The sequence below is a fragment of the Rhinoraja longicauda genome, chromosome 25 (genome assembly GCF_053455715.1).
Source record: "Rhinoraja longicauda isolate Sanriku21f chromosome 25, sRhiLon1.1, whole genome shotgun sequence".
NCBI lineage: Eukaryota > Metazoa > Chordata > Chondrichthyes > Rajiformes > Arhynchobatidae > Rhinoraja > Rhinoraja longicauda.
The window spans coordinates 24,321,354-24,342,393 of NC_135977.1; the positions used below are offsets into that span (position 1 = coordinate 24,321,354).

The window sequence follows — 21,040 nt, forward strand, 5'->3', positions numbered from 1 at the left end:
AGGGGTATGGCATGAGGCTGGGTGGGAGAAGCTGGAGACTTCTCCCCAGGAGCCTCATTAGAGGTTAGTTGAGAATACAGCATGAAACAGGCTCTTCAACCCAACGAGTCCGCACTGACCATCGATCAACCCTTCACACTAGTTCTATGTCTTTCGCATCCACTCCCTACACACTCGTGGCAATTTACAGAGGGTCAAACATAGAAACATAGAAAATAGGTGCAGGAGGAGGCCATTTGGCCCTTCGAGCCAGCATCGACATTCATTGTGATCATGGCTGAATCATCCATGGAACTTATTAACTTTAACTTTATTTATATGCTGTAACTGTAATTCTTTTTTGTGCACAATCCGCAGGCATTGCCACTTTCATTTCACTGCACATCGTGTATGTGTATGTGACAAATAAATTTGACTTGACTTGACTTGACTTGATAATCAGTAACCTGTGCCTGCCTCTTTTTTTTAGAGATACAGCGCGGAAACAGGCCCTTCGGCCCACCGGGTCCGCGCCGCCCAGCGATCCCCGCACATTAACACTATCCTACACACTCTAGGGACAATTTTTTTAAAAAAAAACATTTTGCCCAACCAATTAACCTACATACCTGAACGTCTTAGTGTGGGAGGAAACCGAAGATCTCAGAGAAAACCCACGCAGGTCACAGGGAGAACGTACAAACTCCGTACAGACAGCACCCGTAGTCAGGATCGAACCTGAGTCTCTCGCGCTGCATTCGCTGTAAGGCAGCAACTCTACCGCTGCGCCACCGTGCCTTCTCCCCATATCCCTTGGTCAATTAACCGACAAACAAGCATATCTTTGGGATGTGGGAGGAAACCGGAGCACCCGGAAGAAATCCACACGGTCACAGGGAGAACATGCAAACTCCACACAGACAGCACTCAAGGTCAGGATCGAACCCGGGTCTCTGGCGCTGTGAGGCAGTGGCTCTACCAGCTGCGCCACTGTGCAATAAAGAGTTTGGGCTTTTTTACACTTGTATTGGGGTTATTGACATTGAAATATTTTTCAGTTATTATATGTATAAATACTGCGTTTACTGGCTTGTTAGGCTGCTGCAAGTGTTGTGGTGGTGTGAAACGTGTTGTGGTGGTGCGAGGTTGGTCAATAACTATGTCAGGTGAAGGCATTTGCACCCTCCATGACAGCAAAAGGCAGAGCCGAACACTGGGCTCCTCATCAGCAATCGCAAACATTTCCCCAGTCACATCTATCTCGCAGCTCTGCAAGGGAGCTATTATCGCGGAGAAACTACCCACTGCTTCACAAAAATTAATTTCACGCTAAACACGACACAGCGGCCAGGCATATAAACATCTGTGGGAAGCCTTGAATGGTTCGATTATTCAGCGCCTCTTGTGTAGATTGCTTGAAATAAGTGTCTCATTAATTAGAATGCACAAGCCCCGTCTCAATGTGTAAATATTAGTTCTTATTAGGAACAAGGAGCGGTGGATGACTGATGGGGGTGAACCACCAACGCGTGGAAATCCCAGGATGATGGAGGCAGACAGTGGAGCTGGCAGGACAACGAGGGTGGCAGAGGGGCGGAGAGGGAGGGAATACAGGGGTTACTGGCACAGCAATGGGCCGCTCAGCCCGCTGTGTTTGTGCCGATCATGATGTCTAGCTGAACGGATGTGATCTCTTTGCAGAGAAGGGGAATGTGGTTCCGCATGTCTTTGGAATGTGGGAGGAAAGCAGAGCGCCCAGAGGAAATTCACGTGATCACAGGACGAACGTGCAAACTCCACACGGACAGCACCCGAGGCCGGAATCGAACCCGTGCCCTTGTCGCTGTGAGGCAGCGGCTCTACCAGCTGCCCCACTCTGCAGCTACTGAGCTTCCATCAAAATGGCAACATGTGAATGAGGAGTGTACGTGGTGATACATCTACTGGTCACATTTTGTTTCGTGATGCCAATTGATACATCTATAAAATGGCGGCGCTGCCATAGCAGCTGCGGCTTACCTGCGGTCCATTTGTCTTTGTGTTTTTGTTGTTTTTTTGTCTTAATTGTAGTTGTGATGTCGTGTTTTTGTGTTTGTGTACTATGTGTGTATGTGGGGGGGAGGGGGGGAACTGTAAAATTGTAAATAGGTGTCCCTTCCGAACGGAGACCCGACCTTTGTTTTCTGGGCCGTGTCTCCGTTCCTGTTGCGGCCTACCATTGGCCCAACTCCTGGAGCTGGCGGCCTCCAGGGCTCTGGTTCGCAGAGCCCGCGGACCGGACTTACCATCACCGGAGCCGGCCGTCTTCGGAGGCTGCGGGAGCGGCTGCGACTCGCCTTAGGCTCGGGCCGCGTGGATGCCGACATCAGGAGCTCCGGCAGCGGCAGCGTGTTCGCCCGCCCCGGATCGCGGGGCTTGGGTCGCGGACATTTCACCGTCCGGCGCGGCCTAAGATAGGCCGCGGGATATTTCTCTGCTGGGCGGGGGCTTCAATGTCGGGAGCCACGACCGCCCCGACGTGCAGCAACAGCGGCAGCAGCAGCGTGTTCGCCCGCCCCGGATCGGACTTATCATCGGCGGAGCCGGCCGTCTTCGGAGGCTGTGGGAGCGGCTGCGACTCGCCTTAGGCTCGGCCCGCTGCGGACCGTCCGGCGCGGCCTGCAACCACAACAACCTGACCGCGGGAGAGGACAGCAGGAGATGGGAAAAGACATTGTGGCCTTCCATCACAGTGAGGAGAGGACTGGAGGAGACTCACTGTGATGGATGTTTTCTTGATGGATGTTTCTTTTGTGTGTTTTGGGGGTTGTGTAATTTTAATGCCTATTTTGATGCTTTTGTTGTTGGACTGTGGGTGACTGAATTTCGTCCAATTTGGATGACAATAAAGCTATCTTGAATCTTGAATCTTGAATACTGACTTTGGAGTTAACTTCAGCTTCAGCTTAATGCTGCCGGGCTGTCAATGGGAGAGAGGAACAGAGGGCTGCACCACGTTTGGCTTCATACCCAATGGGTAGAATCATTTCCAACCATGGTCTCCGGTGTCGACTGCTCTCAAGCATAGTCCAAATGCCTCTGTCTAGGTTAAAATGTCATTAGCAAGCTCATGCCTCCTACCATCCATCCCCAGGCATATTTGTTTAAGCTGTGGTTAAGTTTGATTTTTCCCTTAGGAACACCAAGGAACTGACAGGAATGACATTTTACACCATGTTGTTTCCCCCTTTGACACACTTGTGCACAAACGACACACACTTCAAAGGGCAGGAGCCAAACATTGCAGATTTCGTTTCCGCCACCGTTAAGAACAATCAATACTTGTTCCCAGCAAGGATTCCAGCAAAACGACAAAATAATAAAAGGCACAAAGTGGGTAAACTGTGCGGGTCAGACAACATCTCTGGAGAACATAGATGGGTGACGTTTCAGGTCGGGACCCTGCCTCAGGCTTTTCAACCACAGAACAATAGTTGGTAGGCTATTTTTTCACAACAAAAAAATATATATTTTGAACCAACTTATCCAGTTCTTTATCAGATCAAAACAAAATTGATTAGGATTTCCCCATTAATTGGCACCTTTATTATCACGTGTACTAAGGTACAGTTAGATTCATTTTTGACATCAGCAAAATGATTGCCATACTTAGTTAAGCACCTAATGCATAGAAACAGCCCACTGAGATTACATGCAAGAAGGTGGCGCAGCAGTAGAGGTGCTGCCTTCCTGTGCCAGAGACCCGGGTTCAAACCTGACCATGGGTGCTGTCTGTATGGAGTTTGTACTTTCTCCCGTGACCTGCGTGGGTTTTCTCCGGGTGCTCGGGTTTCACCCCACACTCCAAAGACGTACAGGTTTGTAGGTTAATTGGCTTCCGTGAAACTGTAAATTGTTCCTAGTGTACTGTAGGATGGTGCTAATTACGGGGATTACTGGTCAGCGTGGACCCGGTGGGCTGAAGGGCCTGCGTCTCTAAAGCAAAAAATAAACTAATGGTCAAGTCGCCAGGATTTGGAGCCATTTCACAGTCCCACCTCGCAGCTGACCACAAAAGCCCATTGCAGCCGTCTCCTCCGCCCCGTCACCCCGCACTCCGGCGGTCCCTCTCCTCTCCCCCACCTCCCAACCACTTCCCCACCCACCCAATTCCCCCCCTTGCTTTCAATGAATGGCAGTTCAGTGCTTCACTTCTGATCTCAACATGTGAGAAAAAAATTACCCTCTCTGCAAAATAATCACACTGAAAGCGGAAAGAATTGCTTTGACAGAGGGACGAAATAATCAAATTCAAATGCTTCCTGCAGAAGGAGCCAGTTCTTATCAACCATATTGTAGCTATAACCGCATCAGAGCGATCTCAAGTTCTGTTCGAAAATTCTATTAAAATTACCACCGATTAACATAACCTTGTTTCCTCGCTGGAAACACGTATTGATTATTCTTTCACTGTGGCAGAAAACAGAATCTGCAATGTTTACCTCGTGCCCTTTGAAATGTGTGAGTAGCTTGTGCAAAAAGTGTGTCAAAGAACGGAAGAAACAAGATGTGTATGAAGGAACTGCAGATGCTGGTTTAGACCGAAGATAGACACAAAAAGCTGGAGTAACTCAGCGGGTCAGGCAGCTTCTCTGGAGAAAAGGAATAGGTGACAATAGACAATAGGTGCAGGAGGAGGCCATTCGGCCCATCGAGCCAGCACCGCCATTCAATGTGATCATGGCTGATCATTCTCAATTAGTACCCCGTTCCTGCCCTCTCCCCCATACCCCCTGACTCCGCTATCCTTAAGAGCTCTATCTAGATCTCTCTTGAATGCATTCAGAGAATTGGCCTCCACTGCCTTCTGAGGTAGAGAATTCCACAGATTCACAACTCTCTGACTGAAAAAGTTTCAGTGACGTTTCAGAACAAGACCATTCTTCAGAATCTTCAGCAGTTTCTTCCCAGCTGCTATCAGGCAACTGTGGTGATGGCTCGAAGGGCCAAATGGCCTCCTCCTGCACCTATTTTCTGTGAACCATCTTACTACAACCAGCAGGCAGTGCTGAACTGTTATCTTCCTCTTTGCTGACCCTCGGACTATCCTTGATCGGATTTTGCTGGCTTTATCTTGTACTAAACGTTATTCCCTTATCATGTATTTATACACTGTACATGGCTCGATTGTAATCATGTATTGTCTTTCTGCTGACTGGCTAGCATGCAACAATAGCTTTTCACTGTACCTCGGTACAGGTGACAGTAAACTAAATTAAACTGAACTGAAGAAGGGTCTCGACCCGAAACGTCACCCATTCCTTCTCTCCCGAGATGCTGCCTGACCTGCTGAGTTACTCCAGCATTTTGTGAATAAATCGATTTGTACCAGCATCTGCAGTTATTTTCTTATATTAAACTGAACTAAACTGAGTTACTCCAGCTTTTTGTGTCTATCATCGAGGGAAGCAACAAGGTGTAAATGTCATTGCAGTCAGTCCATCATGGTTCCGAAGAGAAAAATCAAACTTAACTGCGTGAATTTCCATTAAAATTACAATGGTTATCTAAAGTATTGACTGAAATATGAATACCGTGCCTTACTGTGGAGTCTATCTGATTTCCTGTGTATTCATTTCCTGGGTAAATATCAGTGAACCTATAGATGGTGCTGTTCACATAATATGATGTGACTAATTGAATTTAATGGGAATTCCTCTTAACATTGACATGCATTTTGAGAATTTTCGTGTTCTTGTTCTATGCCTGTATGAAACTTTGCGAATCTTCAAGGTACAACAGAAGTCTTTATTACAGTAACTCAATGCTGGCAGCAAGACAACTAAAATGGCTGCAACCCCACAATCTGACAGTACACTCCACACTGTGTACAGCCAAGGTAACTATGTACAAAACATCTCCCATTGTCCTGTGCAGCGCCACCTGCTGCACGGGAGGAGCAACGATCCTCCCACCCCCACACAGTCCACCAAACATCACAAGAATGTGTTACTATCTTTGGATCTTAATGTTCTGATGCTGATCTCCTAGATCGGAAATGGCGGCGCTGCGCAAGCAGCTGTGGCTCACCTGCAGTCCATTTGTCTTTTGTGTTTTTTGTTGTTTTCTTGTCTTAATTGTAGTGTTTAGATGTGATGTGCTTTTTGTGGTTGTGTACTATGTGTGGTGTGGGAGGGGGGATGGGAACTGTAAAATTGTCTCTTCCGAACGGAGACCCGACCTTTGTTTCTGGGTGGTGTCTCCATTCCCGCTGCGGCCTACCATCGGCCAAACACCTGGAGCTGGCGGCCTCCTGCTGGGACCACCTGGGGCTCTGGTTCGCAGAGCCCGTGGACTGGATTTACCATCTGCGGAGCTGGCTGCCTTCGGAGGCTGTGGTGGCGCTGCGAGTGCGGCTGCGACTCGCCTTCGGAGGCTTCGGCCGCGTGGAAATCGGAAGCTCGCAGGCCCCTGGGTGGGGGCCGACATCGGGAGCTCTGACAGCGGCAACGTCTTCGCCCGCCCCGAATCACGGGGCTTGGGTCGGCCCGCTGCGAACCTTTCACCGTCCGGCGCGGCCTGGAACAGGCTGCGGGATTTTCTCCGCCCGGCGGGGGCTTCAATGTCGGGAGCCCCGACCTCCCCGACGTGGCAACTTCAACAGCCTGACCGCGGGAGAAGACGGCAGGGGAAGAGAAAATACATTCTGGCCTTCCATCACAGTGAGGAGGTGACTGGAGGAGACTCACTGTGATGGATGTTTCTTTTTTTTGTTTTGTGTTGGTTTGTGATTGTGTGTGTTATTGCTTATTTTTATTGCTCTTATTGTTGGACTGTGGGTAATGGAATTTCGTTCAAAAGACTTGTTTTTTTGGAGGACAATAAAGGCTATTCTGATTCTGATTAAATTACATAAAACCTATTGAAGGGAAAGCACAATGTGTTGCTCTGGTTCATTCTCACAGCAATAAATGGGCCTTGTGAAACAAACTGCCTTACAACCAGCATCTGCAGTTCCTTCTGTCTGAGTTAAAAGCAATACTGATTTTATTCAAGCAAAACACAAAGTGGTGGAATAACTCAGCTGGGAAGGCAGCATCTGCGGAAGGGAATGGACAGGTGACGTTTAGGGTCAGGGCCCTTCTTCAGACTGATTGTACTGGGGGGGGGGGGGGGAGGAGTTGGAAAAGAGATGTGGAAGCGGGTCAAAGCCTGGCGAGTGACAGGTGGATACAGTTGAGGAGTGTTTGGTTGAGGAGGGTATGGGGAGAAGGCAGGAACGGGGTACTGATTGAGAATGATCAGCCACGATCACATTGAATGGCGGTGCGTACAGGCTCGAAGGGCCGAATGACCTACTCCTGCACCTATTGTCTATTGTTTGCTTGGCAGATGGGTAGAGTTAGTGACAAACGCTGGAGATGAAAAGGAGACAAAAGGGTGGAGTACCCCTGCGGGTCAGGCAGCACCTCTGGAGAAAAAGAATACGTGACGTTTCAGGTCGTGAACCCTTCTTCGGACCGACACTAGATGTGAGGGAGGGAGAGATGAGAAAAGGCCAGAACAGGTTGTTGTAAACCCACACATCTTTGGAATGTGGCAGGAAACCGGAACACCCGGAGAAAACCCATGTGGTCACAGGGAGGACATGCGGACTCCAGATTGACAGGTCCTGAGGTCAGGTTGAAACCAACAAACACCCAGTCAGAATACCTCATTACATGAATAATTTCTGTACATTGACAATGGCTGGCATGTCACAGCACATCATGAACTGCAAGGTGAATGGCAATGGATTCTAGGCAACATCAGTCACATTTCTGGGACATAACTATTTCTAATTGCCCATACCTCAGCTCCCTACTCCCCAGCCTTGCCTCAACCAGAGATACTAGATGAACAAGATAGACCACTCGACCCTAAAAACCGTAGTACGTCACGGCGCCATTTTAGTAGGCAGAAACTTGCAGAAACATTTTAAAAGAAAAATACCAAAAATCTGTGAATTGATAGATGAGATATATTCTGCATTGTAATGGTATCTTCACACATACTGTTCCCCCAAAACACTGATTACACTGCGAGAGGCAGAGCGAATGGCGGGTTTTGCCTACTAAAATGGCGGACGTTACGCTCCTTTGCATACTTCAGTTTAGGCGATTTCAACGGAGTGGTCCATCTTGCTCCTCTAGTATCTTTGGTCTTAACCCACAGCCCAGTGTCCATGCCACACCATTTCCCATCTTGTCCGCAATCCCGAGGGGCAGTCGCAGCAAATGTTTTCAAAGAATTATTCCTTCCTCACTGATGGTTTCTCTTTCCAACAACATCAAGGTAATGGAATGATTTTTATTGAACGAGGAGAACACGTTTTTCTTTAGGACGAGAGTGCTCGCAGCAACAGGAGGGAGGAAGCATTTGCAGAGAATCATTTTCCATCCTCGTTGCTCGCGACCATGTAGAATAGCAACAATGCGCGAGACATTTTATAAACTCAGTAATTCTCAGTTTATAAATAGACAATAGACAATAGACAATAGGTGCAGGAGGAGGCAATTCGGCCCTGCGAGCCAGCACCGCCATTCAATGTGATCATGGCTGATCATTCTCAATCAGTACCCCGTTCCTGCCTTCTCCCCATACCTCCTGACTCCGCTATTCTTAAGAGCTCTATCCAGCTCTCTCTTGAATGCATTCAGAGAATTGGCCTCCACTGCCTTCTGAGGCAGAGAATTCCACAGATTCACAACTCTCTGACTGAAAAAGTTTTTCCTCATCTCAGTTCTAAATGGCCTACCCCTTATTCGTAAACTGTGGCCCCTTGTTCTGGACTCCCCCAAACATTGGGAACATGTTTCCTGCCTCTAACGTGTCCAACCCCTTAATAATCTTATACGTTTCGATAAGATCTCCTCTCATCCTTCTAAATTCCAGTGTATACTCAATATTTCAATAAAATAGTAACAATGCTTGAGATATTGTAATACTTTAGTAATTCTTGCTAAAAATCGACTTTTTTACACACTGCTGCCTTGACCAACTGTATAGATTCTCCCCGACTTACGTCAGGGTGACGACCCGCAGACCCTTGCATACGTTAGAGGTTTTACGTAAGTCAGAAACGGAAGTGCGATTGTGTACGTGTAAATTTACTCTTCTACGCAGAGACCGCATGGTAACTCCGAAGCGGAGACCATGGCGGAGCTCCGACGCAGAGACCACAGGAGGAGCTCCGAGGTGGAGACCACAGGGGGAGCTCCAAGGTGGAGACCACAGGGGGAGCTCCAAGGTGGAGACCACAGGGGAGCTCCAAGGTGGAGACCACAGGGGAGCTCCAAGGTGGAGACCACAGGGGAGCTCCAAGGTGGAGACCACAGGGGAGCTCCGACGCAGAGACCATGGGGGAGCTCCGAGGTGGAGACCACAGGGGAGCTCCAAGGTGGAGACCACATGGGGAGCTCCGACACAGAGACCATGGGGGAGCTCCGACATGGAGATCATGGGGGAGCTCCGAGGTGGAGATCACAGGGGGAGCTCCGAGGTGGAGACCACAAGGGAGCTCCAACGCGGAGACCACATGGGCGTCAGTGGGCTTAAAGACTTGCTTGCGTAAGTGTAAGTTTACTGAAGTGGCCTATTACATAAGCCGGGGAGTGCCTGTACTAGCTGATCAAAAATAAGAACGACAAAAAAAAGTATAAACAAATTATATTATAAGAGAGAATTCCCAGCTGGAATATTTGCATAAATATCAGGTATTATGTGGTTTTATACTCAACATTCTTGAGCGGCAATGCCTCATCAACATGTCAACCAGAATCTGAAAGGTTTTCCAACAAAGTCAAAAAGTTGCAATCCAAACTTTCCTACCATGGCAAGAGGAACGATTTTGGTGATGTCCCTCTGACTGACGTGAAGCTCGGACACTGCCTTGTCCTGGTCGACCTGCGAGGGCTTGCCGGGGTATTCCACCTGCCACATGATCCGCCGCGTCACCGACAGACTGCTGAAGTTATCCATTTCAAAGTCCATCTGCATTATTTCATAGGAGGCCCCGTCAATTCTGTAAAGCAAAGGACATTGGTAAGCATTTCCCAAATGAGTTACTCCAGCATTTTGTGTCTACCTTCCCAAAATGGCAGGCATCCGACTCCCGAGGCACTAAGAGCTGATTTCAAACATGTTTTCAGAAAAACAAGAATAAACATAATGTTCATAAGTGATAGGAGCAGAATTAGGCCATTCGGCCCATCGAGTCGACTACGCCATTCAATCACGGCTGATCTATCTTTCCCACTCAACCCCATTCTCCTCCCCATAACCTTTGACACCCGTACTAATCAAGAATCTGTCAACCCCCGCTTTAAAACTGACTAGGCCTCCACAGCCGTCTTTGGCAATGGATTGGCAATTGGGGCGTGGCTACGTTCTGCAGCTGTGGCTCACCGGCAGTCTCTCTGTCTTTTTTTGTTTTTGTCTATTGTCATCGTTTAAATGTACGTTTTGATTTATTTTTAACTCTGTTTACGTGGGGGGTGGTGGGGGGGTGGGGGAAACCTTTTTTTCCAATCTCCTCCTCAACGGAGATGCGACCTTTATCGTGTCATATCTCCGTTCGCGCTACGGCCTAACACCGTGGAGTTGGCGGCCTCCAGCTGGGATCGACCTTGAAGACTCCGGTTGCAGGGCCTGGACTTACCATCTCGGAGGCTTCGGCCGTGGGCCCTGCAGACCGGAACATCTGGAGTTCGCAGGTCCCTGGCTGGCGACCGGCTTTCGGGAGCTCCAGCCGTAGCAGCTTCGACCGCCCCGGAGCGCAAGGTTTGATCGACCCGCTCGCAGGACCTTCATCGCCCTGCGTGGCCTGGCCGCGGCACTTTCCATTGCCCGGTGGGGGCTCAGGACCTTCATCGGCCTGCTCGGCTCGGCCTGGGACTTTCCATCGCCCGGTGGGGGCTTCAAAAGTCGGGGGCCTCGATCGCCTCGTGGCACCACGGGAGAAGAATTGAGGAGGAGATAAGACTTTTCTTTGCCTTCCATCACAGTGAGGGTGTGCCTGGAGCAATCACTGTGATGGCTGTTTGTGTTAAAATTGTAATTGTGTGTCTTGTGTTTTTAATGTCTACTGACGTGAGAGGACGCTGGCACTATTTGTTCGCCGCTTCTCCGTCAGGACAGTTCGTCTGTTTGTTTTTATGTCATGACTGTTTTTGTAAAGCGTATTTGAGCACTTGGAAAATCGCTATATAAAATAAATGTTAATTATTATTATTATTATTATTATTATTCCTCAGATTCATCACCCTCTGATGAAAATAATTCCTCTTCACCTCCTTTCTAAAGGTATGTCCTTTTATTCTGAAGCTGTGCCCTCTTTCTCCAGGTGCCCTAATTTCCTCCCACATTCCAAAGACTTGCAAAGTTTGTAGGTTAATTGACTTGTGTAAATTGTCTCTGGTGAGTAGTATAGATCTAGTGAACGGGTGCTGATTGGTCGGCATGGACTCGGTGGGCCGAAGGGCCTTTTTCCACGCTGTATCTCTAAACACTTTCCTACACCCACTAGGGACAATTTTCCATTTACACCAAACCAATTAGCCTACAAACATGTACGTCTTGGGAATGTGGGAGAAACCGAAGATCTCGGAGAAAACCCACGCAGGTCACGGGGAGAACGTACAAACTCCGTACAGACGGCACCCATAGTCAGGATCGAACCCGGGTCTCTGGCGCTGTAAGCGCTGTAAGGCAGCAACTCTACCGCTGCGCCACCGTGACCGCCCCAAACATGTGATAAATAAAGTATCATTGAACCATTGAGACATATGCCAATCAAACACTATTGACTTGAGATATTATGTAATAGTTACAGTGGCATCTTCAAGCAAATCCTGAAAATGGGATCAGTAAGCTTTGCCGGGGAAGAATTTGCACCATTGTTCCATTAAATAAGCTTGAAAGCAGAGCTTCACATAACACGACTGAGCAGCAAAAAAATTGTCCAAACTACAGTTCTTATTTCTCAAAAGTATGCAAGTAGCTTGGTCCATACATAAGTATTTTTTCTCAGATGATTATACTATAACGCTCAGACGTTCCTCCGGAATGTATAAGAAACATTGCATTTCTTTACACAGTTCATAACCTCAAGATATCCCCAAGTGCTTGACAATGAATGACATGCCTTTTGAAGTGTAGCTCTTCTTACACCTGCACTTTGAAATCATCTCCCCTCTCGCTCACCCTTCGTTGTAAGATTTCCACAGCCGCTGATGTATTCAAACAAACAAACAGACTCCATGTGTAAGAAGGAACTGCAGGTGCTGGTTTAAACCGAAGATAGACATAAAAAGCTGGAGTAACTCAGCGGGACAGGCAGCATCTCTGGAGAGAAGGAATGGGTTATGTTTCGGGTCGAGACCCTTCTTCAGACTCATCTCCATCTCTGGAGTTCTGACCCCCCCCCCCCCCCCCCCCCATCCCCATTAAAGCTTTACTCTCTCTCACTCTGCCTATACTTCTTGCTACAACCTCATTTCCTCTTCCTTCTAAAGCATGTGGGCATGGACTTGAGCAGATATGCTGGGCCAATGATTTTATCATCTACCAGCAAATCTGGATGGATCACATAAAGCACTAACATCCCCTGCTCTCAGTCCCAATTTTAGAGTCAAACCTCAGGAAGGGATGCTGCCTGTCGCCGAGTTACTCCTGCATTTTAAAATCTATTTTCAGTGCAAACTTGCATCTGCAATTCCTTCCTACACGTCACCTATTCATGTTCTCCTGAGATGCTGCCTGAGCTGCTGAGTTACTCCAGCACTTTTTGTCTTTTTTTGAATAGAAAGCTACTGCCATTGATCTTTCCTCCTTGGATTATGCTCAATTCGTGGCCACAGAAAACCGATCTGGCCTCAGTAATTCCTGGCCTGGTGTAACATCTCTCAGGAGATCTTTGCACTCGTGCTGGATCAAAGTGCCCCGATCAGTCTGAGCTTGACTCAGTGCATTCAGTAACTCCGTGATCAACAAAGAACCCTTGGGCATCATTCTTTCTCTGACTCCTGGCACAATACCAGTGGAATCTCGACAAACCCAGTGGAATCCAAGTGAAAAAGAAAAATTAAGGACTACGGGAGATTGTAGGCAACTAAGGAGCAAATCTTCCCTCATCCTTCATAAGATGAACGGATCCAAGGATATCGCAGTGAGATTTGCTTCTGTCCCTTTTGCCGAAAAGTGGCGGTGACTGTAAATAATTAGCACATACCCCAGTAGGTCCCAAAATTGGTTCAGTTTAACTATTTTAACTAACATATAAAATGTAAACTATTTTATAATTTAGTTGAAATTAGCGAAACTAAATAGGTTTAACTAAAATATATATATTTTTATTAAAACTAAATCATTAAAACTAAATAAATTAAATTAAACTAAATAAATTAAACTAAATAGGTTTAACTAAAATATAATTTTTTGATAAACTAAATATAAAAATTCATATTTCTTTTAAACATGACCCATGAGGTTTTGGTATCATATTTAAACTAAATATGAAATGACGACATCCCAAATGAAATTTCAAAGTCACTAAATTACAAGGTTCATCGTGGACATCTCTTCAATGGCGTGATTGCAAAATACTATTTGAAAACAACCAGCAATAATAACCTGTTGCCCAATGCTTTAATTTTACAATCTTCTCATCACCGTATTGACTTCTCCACACGCAGCATTTCAGTACGTCAGGGTTAATGTTGTAAATTGTTTTAAGAAGCTGACAGAACAGTATGCACCTAATAGCTTGATAAAGCATTCAATGGAATATAATCGTAAAATCAAATATAACATCGAATCAAAGACACTGCTGTGACTAACTGGTTCTCCACACTCTCTGGTAAGTATCACAGTCTCTTGAATCTCTGCCAAGCTCCATTTCATTGAATTATTTAGCATTGTGTCATAAGTCAAACTACAATATATACAAATGACACAATGACGGACGCATCTCAGAATAAAACAGCCTCATTGGACCCTCCCATGTGGACCACAGGCAGCTATTGCACACCATTTGTGAACACCACTGTTGCGTCTCTTTAACCTGCTACTTCTGCAATCTGCAGAGTGTCATGTTCATAAGTTCATAGGTGATAGGAGCAGGATTAGGCCATTTGGCCCATCAGGTCTACTCCACCATTCAATCATGGCTGATCTATCTCACCCTCCTAATCTCATTCTCTTGTCTTTCTCCCCATAACCCCTGAAACCTGTACTAAGCAAGAATCTATCTTTCTCTGCCTTAATAAAATCCATTGACTTGGCCTCCACAGTCTTCTGCAGCAATAAATGCCACAGATTCACCACCCTCTGACTAAAGAAAACCCTTCTCGTCTCCTTCCTAAAGGAACGTCCTTTAATTCTGAGGCTATGACCTCTGGTCCTAGACTCTCCCACTAGTGGAAACATCCTCTCCACATCCACTCTATCTAGACCTTTCACGTTTCGGTAAGCTTCAATGAGGTCTCCCCTCATCCTTCTAAACTCCAGCGAGTACAGGCCCAGTGCTGTCAAACGTTCATCATATGTTAGCCCAATCATTCCTGGGATCATTCTCACAAAACGTCCTCTGGACCCTCTCCAGCGCCAGCACATCCTTCCTCAGGTATGTTGAACAGAGTACAACTGTGCAAGATAGTGCAGATGCTGATAGTTGGGCTAGTACAATTCAAGACCTCATAGGGAGACCCTAGATTAAAATAACAGGATTATACGTTGCCAAACTTAGTGTTAAATTTCACCCCAAGATGAATTCCAAACATATATTTGAGCCAACCCCAAGACTAACTCAAATCAAAGAGGCATAGATAGGTTCATAGGGCTTTAAATGTTGTTATAGTACCTGCCTCAACTACCTCCATTGGCAACTCGTTCCATATACCCACCACCCTCTGAGTGAAAAACATGGCCCAACAGGCCCCTCGCACCTTAAACCTACGTCCTGTGGTTCTTGATTCCCCTCCCATGGGATAAAAGCCTCTCTATCTAGTCCCCTCATGTCAGACACCACTATGAGATCACACCTCAGCCTCCTGCATTATTAATTTTTGCCTGACTTTCTCCTTTCTCATTTCACCTCCTGAATCTCATCCGTCAACATTTCTACCTCTGTCTCTTCTTTGCCTTTGTTGTACTCCAGGCTTGATTATATCACTGCACTCCAGGCCACCCCCAATGCACACTGATTTCCACCCTCCCAAAACGTAACCCATTCCAAACCCACCATCAAAGGGATGTAACAGGAGTCGCTGCCTCAAAAAGGCAGCCAGCATCAGCTGAGACCCACACCACCCTGGCCATGCACTCATTTCACCCCTGTCATTTGGGAAGAAGGCACAGGAGCCTGAAAACTGTAACGTGCAGGTTCAGGAACAGCTTCCTCCCTACAACCATCGGGCTATTGAACATTACAACCTCCAAATAAATCTGTACTACATAGACTTGGGGGCATTGGTTTTGTCTTTTTACACTATTATTGTTTGTTTTTATGTGTGTGTGTGTGTGTGATATATATATATATATATGCACATACACACATGTATATATCTATGCACATTCACACCCACATATATATATATACTTATATATAAACAATAAAAACACCAAAAATAATTCAGGGGATATGCTGCAAGTAAGAATTTCATTAATCTGTCTGGGACATATGACAATAAAACATTTTTGACTTGGCTCGTGACTCTAAACTCTGCTGTTTTCACAGTCTCTTCAACTTACACTTTGAACCATTGTGGTTCCCAGCTCAGCAAACAATATTCACACCCTTCAACTTACACTTTCATATCATATCATATATATATACAGCCGGAAACAGGCCTTTTCGGCCCACCAAGTCCGTGCCGCCCAGCGATCCCCGTACATTAACACTATCCTACACCCACTAGGGACAATTTTTATTTTTTATTTTTAAACATTTTTACCCAGCCAATTAACCTACATACCTGTACGTCTTTGGAGTGTGGGAGGAAACCGAAGATCTCGGAGAAAACCCACGCAGGTCACGGGGAGAACGTACAAACTCCTTACAGTGCAGCACCCGTAGTCAGGATCGAACTTTGAACCATTGTGGTTCCCAGCTCAGCAAACAATATTCACATCATTCATTCACATCATGGCCCAATGCCTCCCTCTTTGTATAACTTCCTACGACTAAAACCCTCTGAGATTAGAACGTTCCTCCAATTGGGATCTCCACCAGAATGTGGTCTTTACTTCCGCTAGGCCTTGGAATGCCTGAATATTTAAACCATCTCTGCTTCCATATATCTTCTTACCTCAAGACACTCTTAAAACTTTTCCTTGACCAAACCTTTAGTCACTTATGTTTATATCTTAGTTTAGTTTAGTTTAAAGATGCAGCTGGGAAACAGGTACTCCGGCACACCAAGCCCACGCCAACCACCGATCGCCCCATGTACACTAGTTCTATGCTATACCACTTTCTCATCCAATCACTTCACACACACACTGGACTGTGGGAGGAAACCGGAGCACCTGGTGAAAGCCAAAGTGGTCACAGGGAGAATGTTAAAATTCCGTGCAGACAGCACCCGAACAGCAGGATCGAACGCAGGTCTCTGGCGCTATGAGGCTGCAACTCTACCACTGCACCACTGTGCCGCCCCTTCTGTCTCAATACATTCCCATGAAGTACATTGGGATGACTTAGTCCATCAAAGATGATCTATAATTCTTGATTAGTACGGGTGTCAGAGGTTGTGGGGAGAAGGCAGGAGAATGGGGTTAGGAGGGAGAGATAGATCAGCCTTGATTGAATGGCAGAGTAGCCTTGATGGGCCGAATGGCCTAATTCTACTCCTACCACTTATGATCTTATGAAGTGGCATTTACATATTCATTCAGTGTCAGTCCATTTCCTTAGGCTTTTCTGTAAAGTTAAAGATATTGTCTAGTTTTGCTACTGCTCTCTCCCTAATATAATTAGTGTTAGAAATCATTGAAAGGAATGGGAATATTCTTCCAGTCGTGTTTTCACACGAGAATTTTGTATAATGGTAGAATAAAGATGACATTAATCACAATTTTTGAAGCTCAGTAGAATAACTTATTTATATCTCATTTCATGGCATCTACTTTCACATTGAAAAGGACCAGTGTGTAACCTGCCTCCAATTGACGAGAACTTAGAAGAATCCTTTTGTACGATCGCATTGACTTGAGAGGATTGAAGTTGGATTTCGACGAATCTCAGCCAAAGTGAAACAATTATAAGATGCTGCTGAATACAAACCATTTGAAAGGACATCCTAATGCCACAACACCACCAAGGCTATTATTATGGATTGAGCTGGATTCTTGTAGGTTGTTACAATATTCTCACTTTGATGAACAGAGCAAGTTTGAAATATTTAGAAAGAGACATTGACAGGAAAAAGAATGTGACTGCCAGTATTCCTCTGTACAAATGCTAGAGTGCGTAGTCTGTATCTGCAATGAGCTGCCAGAGGAACTATAGAAGAAAATAGATTAACAACTTGTGTAAGCAGTTTGGACAGATATATGGACAGGAAGGTTTAGAGGGCTCTGGGCCAAATGCAGGCAAATGGGACATGCTCAATATGCCAACTTGGTCAGCATGGACAAGGTGGGCCGAAGGGCCTATTTATGTGCCGTATAGCTGTTTGACTCGAAGATAGTCACAAAATGCTGGAGTATCTCAGCAGGTCAGGCAGCATCGGTATAAACCAGATAGACACGAAATGCTGGAGTAACTCAGTGGGACAGGCGGCATCTCAGGAGAGAAGGAATGGGTGACGTTTCGGGTCGAGACCCTTCTTCAGACTCTGAAGAAGGCTGAGTCCGAAGAAGGGTCTCGACCCGAAACGTCGCCCATTCCTTCTCTCCAAAAAGAATTGAATGAAATAATGAAGGCTGGGGAGCTTATGCGTTCAGTTGCAGAGGCGTTTGATATGAGGTGAGAGCATCTAGAATATAATGTACAGCACGGGTCTCAAAGGAAGGGAGTTCATGCATCGGAAACTTAGGGAAGGTTTATTAGATTAATACGTGGAATGGGTGGGATTTCTGTCAGCAACGAGCGCACTGGTGAGGCTTGGATCCTCTGGAGTGTAGAAGAGTCAGGGGAAATATTATTGAGACATACAGTATCCTGATGAGCCTTGGTAGAGTGGATGTGGGGAGGATGTTTCCGCCTGTGTGACAATCTTGAACAGGAACATGACTTGTGTCAGAAAGAATTGCAGATGCTGGTTTAAATCGCTGGTAGACAAAAAATTCTGGAGTAACTTAACAATGACAGGTAGCATATCTGGAGAGAAGGAATGGGTGACTTTTTGGGTCCTCAGACATCACAAGAACATGACTGCTGTGCAAATGCCAGAGAGGGTAGCCTGTATCTTGCAAGAGCTGCCAGACGAACTATCGAAGCGAATAGAATAATGACGTTTACAAGACGTTTGGATAGATACGTAGACAGGAAGGTTTAGAGGGCTATGGGCCAAATGTAGGCTTGCGGGACATGCCCAATATGCCAAACTGGTAAGCATGGGCAAGGTGCAATGTTTAGCAATGAGTAGTCACACATTTAAGTCAGGGATGTGGAGAAACGTTCCTTCTAGAGGGCTGTGAAACTTTGGACCTATCTTTGAGTCATTTAGTACTAAAATGGGCCCTTCGGCCCGTCAAGTCCATGCCAACCATCAAGCACATATTTTACATGAATCCGACCCCAACCCATTTTAATTTTCCATTGTTCCGATCCTCCTCAAAGTGTGGTGGGAGTCGAAGATGTGCATGTTTTTAAGTCAGAGGTGGACGCACACTTGATAAGCAAGGGACAGACTGGAATGTGGAGTTGAGGATACACATAGGTCAGCCATGGTCTGCAATAATGGTGGAACAAACCGTGGGGTAAAGTGGTGCAGTCCCGATTCTGGTTTGAATGTACATCTGTGTAGAAAGAAACTGCAGATGCCGATTTACACCAAAGAGAGATGCAAAATGCTGGAGTGACCCAGCGGGTCAGGCAGCATCTCTGAAGAAAAGGAAAAGGTGACTTTGACAGTTGATTTCCCTAATTACAAGTAACTCCTGCATTCCCTCTCTCTCCACCCCTCCCCCACCCTAGTCGGCCTGCCAGTTCCACTGTTCGCATCCACATATCCCTTCGTTATCATCTCTTCCACAGCCAACAATGGACCATTGTGGGCTCCACCTATCTTTGGCCATCAGTGCCGGCTCCGATTTGATCTGAACCTTTTCATACCTCTAGTTTCCCTCTCCCCTGACTCTCAGCCTGAGGAAGGGTTTCGAACCTAATGCTTCTCTCCAGAGATGCTGGCTGACCCTCTGAGTTATCCTGCAGTTTGTGTCTATCTTCGAACGTTCATTTACCAGGTAGTCCTGAGACAGTCCTCTGGACAGCAGCAAGTATAGATGGCTTCAGCTGCCTGAAAAATGCTGAGCTAAGTATCACTGGAATTCATGATGACCCTCTTCCTATCTAATGCGGGGACATAATATGTTAAGTACATCCGAGATGTATAACCTCTGGAGAGTCACAACTTGTGACTGCTGGACTCATCGCGTTACAAGACTCAGTTCAGGAATCAAGAGAGTTTAATTGTCATACATATCGACAATGGAACAATGAAAATCTTACTCGCAGCAGCATAACAGGCCTGTAAACGCAATATTTATACATATAACAAATCAAAATCGATTTCAATGTCAACGACCCCAATACATGTGTAAAAAAGCCCAAAGTCTTTATTGCACAGTGGCACAGCTGGTAGAGCCACTGCCTCACCACAGCGCCAGAGACCCGGGTTCGATCCTGACCTTGGGTGCTGTCTGTGTGGAGTTTGCATGTTCTCCCTGTGACCGTGTGTGTTTCCTCCGGGTGCTCCGGTTTCCTCCCACGTCCCTAGGATGTGTAGGTTAATTGGTCTCTGAAAGTTGCCCCTCGTGTGTGGGAAGTGGATGAGAAAGCGGGATAACGTAGAACCAGTGTGAACGGGTGGGCGATGATCTGCATGGACTCGATGGGCCGAAGGGCCCGTTTCCATGCTGCATCTCTAAACTAAACCAAGACAGTTGACAGATCTTAACTAAATTAGTGTTTTATAGTGTGGTTATTGGGAAGAAGATATTCTTGAACCTGGAGGTAATAGTCTGAAGAAGTGCCTCGACCCGAAACGTCACCCATTCCTTCTCTCCAGAGATGCTGCCTGTCCCGCTGAGTTACTCCAGCTTTCTGTGTCTATCTTTGGTTTAAACCAGCATCTGCAGTCCCTTCCTACACATAATCGTTTTCATATTCCTATACCTTCTTCCTGATGGTAGGAGTGAAACGCGAGGGTGGCCAGGGTGGGGTGGGTGTTAAACACCAGTCTGGATGAATGGATAGCTTGTTGAAGTGAAGGGTCCTGGCCAGTGTCGGGCAGAGCTCCTAGGAGAGGGTGACTTCATCCCTCTCTGCTGACGGCAGATCCATCACTGACAGATCTCACGGAGAGCGCAGTGAGCTCATCAGTGCTGCCAAAGACACGAAGTAGAAAGTACAGAAGTAAGATTAAACAGCCCGGTAACACTCTCTCCTCAACGATGCTCTTGCTGTGACAAGATAAATAGACCAATTTACAAAATCTACATAGTGGGCACACATCTAATGAATATATTGTTGCAATCAGAGAAAAAATACTGGGGGCGATTTTCAATCTGCCACTCAAGGATAAAAGAGGAAAAACTGAAACATAGAGTGAATCTGACGTTCAGAAGTTCGGAGGATATAGTGGCAGATATGTAGGTTAATTTGACTGGGTAAATGTAAAAAATTGTCCCTAGTGGGTGTAGGATAGTGTTAATGTATGGGGATCGCTGGGCGGCGCGGATTTGGTGGGCCGAAAAGGCCTGTTTCCGCGCTGTATATATATGATATGATATATGATAATTGGGCCATTTGTCCCATCATGTCGACACCACCCTTCAATCTTGACTGACTTATCTTTCCCTGCCAATCCCGTTCTCC

General features: G+C 46.3%; 1 protein-coding gene across 1 annotated transcript in view; it reads right to left on the reverse strand.

Annotated features, from left to right (window-relative positions):
• The window catches only part of LOC144605978 (transmembrane protein 132C-like), an 807,862-nt gene that overhangs the window by 246,692 nt on the left and 540,130 nt on the right, over positions 1–21,040 (reverse strand). Inside the window, exon 4 of the mRNA XM_078421707.1 lies at positions 9,829–10,021. Within this exon, the coding sequence (XP_078277833.1) occupies positions 9,829–10,021 (193 nt within the window). The remainder of the gene's footprint in view (positions 1–9,828; positions 10,022–21,040) is intronic.